The sequence below is a fragment of the Theobroma cacao genome, chromosome 4 (genome assembly GCF_000208745.1).
Source record: "Theobroma cacao cultivar B97-61/B2 chromosome 4, Criollo_cocoa_genome_V2, whole genome shotgun sequence".
In the NCBI taxonomy this organism is placed as follows: domain Eukaryota; kingdom Viridiplantae; phylum Streptophyta; class Magnoliopsida; order Malvales; family Malvaceae; genus Theobroma; species Theobroma cacao.
In genome coordinates, this window is record NC_030853.1 from 27327176 (window position 1) to 27329457 (window position 2282).

Here is a 2282-nt window from a genome sequence, read left to right on the forward strand (position 1 = left end):
ATATATATATATATATATATATAGAGAGAGAGAGAGAGAGAGAGAGAGAGAGAGGTAAGATGCCAGCCTGCCATGTGGAATCATCGTTTGCATGTGGGAGATTCCATGCGTGTGTCCTACCTTTAACGGGTAGCCGCCGCTACGGCGGTTAAGGGGACCGATGATGTGGAGGCGGTGGAATCGGAGGAGGGTATAATGGAGGCGACACGATTATCGTCGTATAGGAACTGGTCCACGATCATGGTGCTTGGTCCCGCCACGAGTCTGTGCCATGCCTCGTCAGCCTCCTCGCCACGCTTTAGGAATACTTCGGTGGCATCAATCCGGTGCATTCTCCACTTCCATTGGTTATAAAGGCGGTCGATTTTTTCCAATTGGCGACAAGCTAGCATGCATGTGTTTTCCTTGATCTTGGAAATGGCTGTCTCAAGCAACCTCGCTCGAATTTTGGCATCAAGAATTGATTCAGCACGGAAATATTGGTCCATCTCTGGGACCCCAATTGCACGTCTAATCCCGCGGGAATAATCGGCTTTCGGATCAAACATTTGTTTAACCTCATCAACCATGCCTGCTTGCACCATCCTATCAACCCGTTCGGCCACAAATGAGTGTAACACGGGCAATGACACATCTACCCACAGGAAGCAACATTCGTACCTTAATTGAAATTCAGGATCATGGTTCACCAATGCCTCGATGTACGAATTGGAGCCGCCGGCGATGATTGGGAGGCTGCCTTTGGAGACTATGGATTTAACAGCGACTGATGCATGGTGACGGAAATCCATTGATGTGAAATTCGAGTTTGGGTCTACTATGCCTAGCAAATGGTGCGGGACTCCACGACACTCCTCTTCAGTGACTTTGTTAGTTACTATGTCGAGGCCTTTATAAACTTGCATTTTGTCTGAATTTACAATCTCAGCTGGATCAAAACAGGTGGCTAGGTCGATTGCCAGGCGGGACTTGCCAGTGCCGGTTGCTCCCATTACGAACACCACCTTATCTTTCCTGGAGAAGAAAGACTCCACGTTGAGCCCCCCTCGGAAATTCCCTAGGGGTGGTACTTGTTTGCAGGCAGGCAATGAAAGGACGTTCATGTTCAAACCCTGGAAAAGTTGGCAGAACATAGTATATAGTTAGAACAAGACCAGTTGAAAATTCTGTTTGGAAATGGAAAAGGGAAGGAAGAGAAAGAAAAGATTGTGAGTTCTACTCTATGCCTATGGAGATAATAGAGAAACAAGACCATGGTAAGTAACTAAGTAAAGCCAAGCTCTCTATATAACCCCACATATTTCCATGGACCACTATTACCTTTTATTGTCAAATATGCGGCGACCTGTAGAAGAAAGTGGCCTTTACAAGCTGCCTATGTTAGAAACCAAAAAAAAAAAAGAAAGAGAGAAATCTGCAGAGGAAAAGGGAAAGGGCAAAAGAGAACGTGTAAACTGTTGCTGAAGCAGGGTTGAAATGTTGATGATGGATGTGAAATGAATAAGCTAGTAGTGGGAAGAAACGAAGGGAAGGGCTATATGCAAAAGGAACAGTTCCGTGTTCCTGTTCTGAGCACCACAAAAGGGTGTATGTTGAAACATTTATCTGCTGCTATATCTATATACACTAGAAAAAAAATATTTGTAATAAAAAAAGAGGGAGAGCACTTGTATGAAGGAAATATTGAATCTTTTGAGGGGTTTGAGAACGAATGATTATGACAAGGAGGAGCTGTCCATCCCACTTGAAGCTCACAACTATGAGAAGAATAGGCTGGTATTTATATAAGGTGCCTGGAACAATACTTTTTAAAGAGTCTTTTTTTATCTAACAAGTGGTTTCACAGGGCTTTTCATGACTCTGAACTCATCAGAGAACACGTCAAACGTATTAATTTATTCATTACGTTTATTTCTGTTATTATTTTCTTTTGGTGATGGGATATCTAATTCTCTTGTAGGATCACTTCTCCGAATTCACTCTTATCAGAAAAAGAAGGAAAAAACTTAACGGAAAACCAGAAAAAAAGGAAAAGAAACAAGAAGCAGAGCATAGACAAATGTTTATGTGGCCATTGGCGCTTCTGTGTTCTTAAGCTTTTGTATGTCAATCTTTGAAGATGGTAGCAGGGATGTTTCATGGAACCTGAGTGACACCAGCATATTGTCCTAATTGGTAGGTCAAAGGGTAGGCTGACTTCGGTCTGGCTCCAAATGTAACCATATTAAATTTCCGGACAGACCTCTTTGCTATGTGACTCACCATTTTTGTTTTTCATATAT

The 2282-nt window shown here is 42.8% G+C and overlaps 1 protein-coding gene across 1 annotated transcript; it reads right to left on the reverse strand.

The window, feature by feature from the left end:
* LOC18602885 (adenylate isopentenyltransferase 5, chloroplastic) lies at nucleotides 7-1731 on the reverse strand. Its single transcript, XM_007034531.2, has 2 exons — nucleotides 1321-1731; nucleotides 7-1112 (listed from the first exon to the last, which is right to left on the reverse strand). The coding sequence occupies exon 2, from the start codon at nucleotides 1101-1103 to the stop codon at nucleotides 123-125; it is 981 nt and encodes a 326-aa protein (XP_007034593.1). The 5' UTR covers nucleotides 1104-1112; nucleotides 1321-1731; the 3' UTR covers nucleotides 7-122.

Bases quoted from the DNA above. Each gene is read 5' to 3' on its own strand.
- LOC18602885 (XM_007034531.2), bottom strand. From the start codon at position 1,103: ATGAACGTCCTTTCATTGCCTGCCTGCAAACAAGTACCACCCCTAGGG.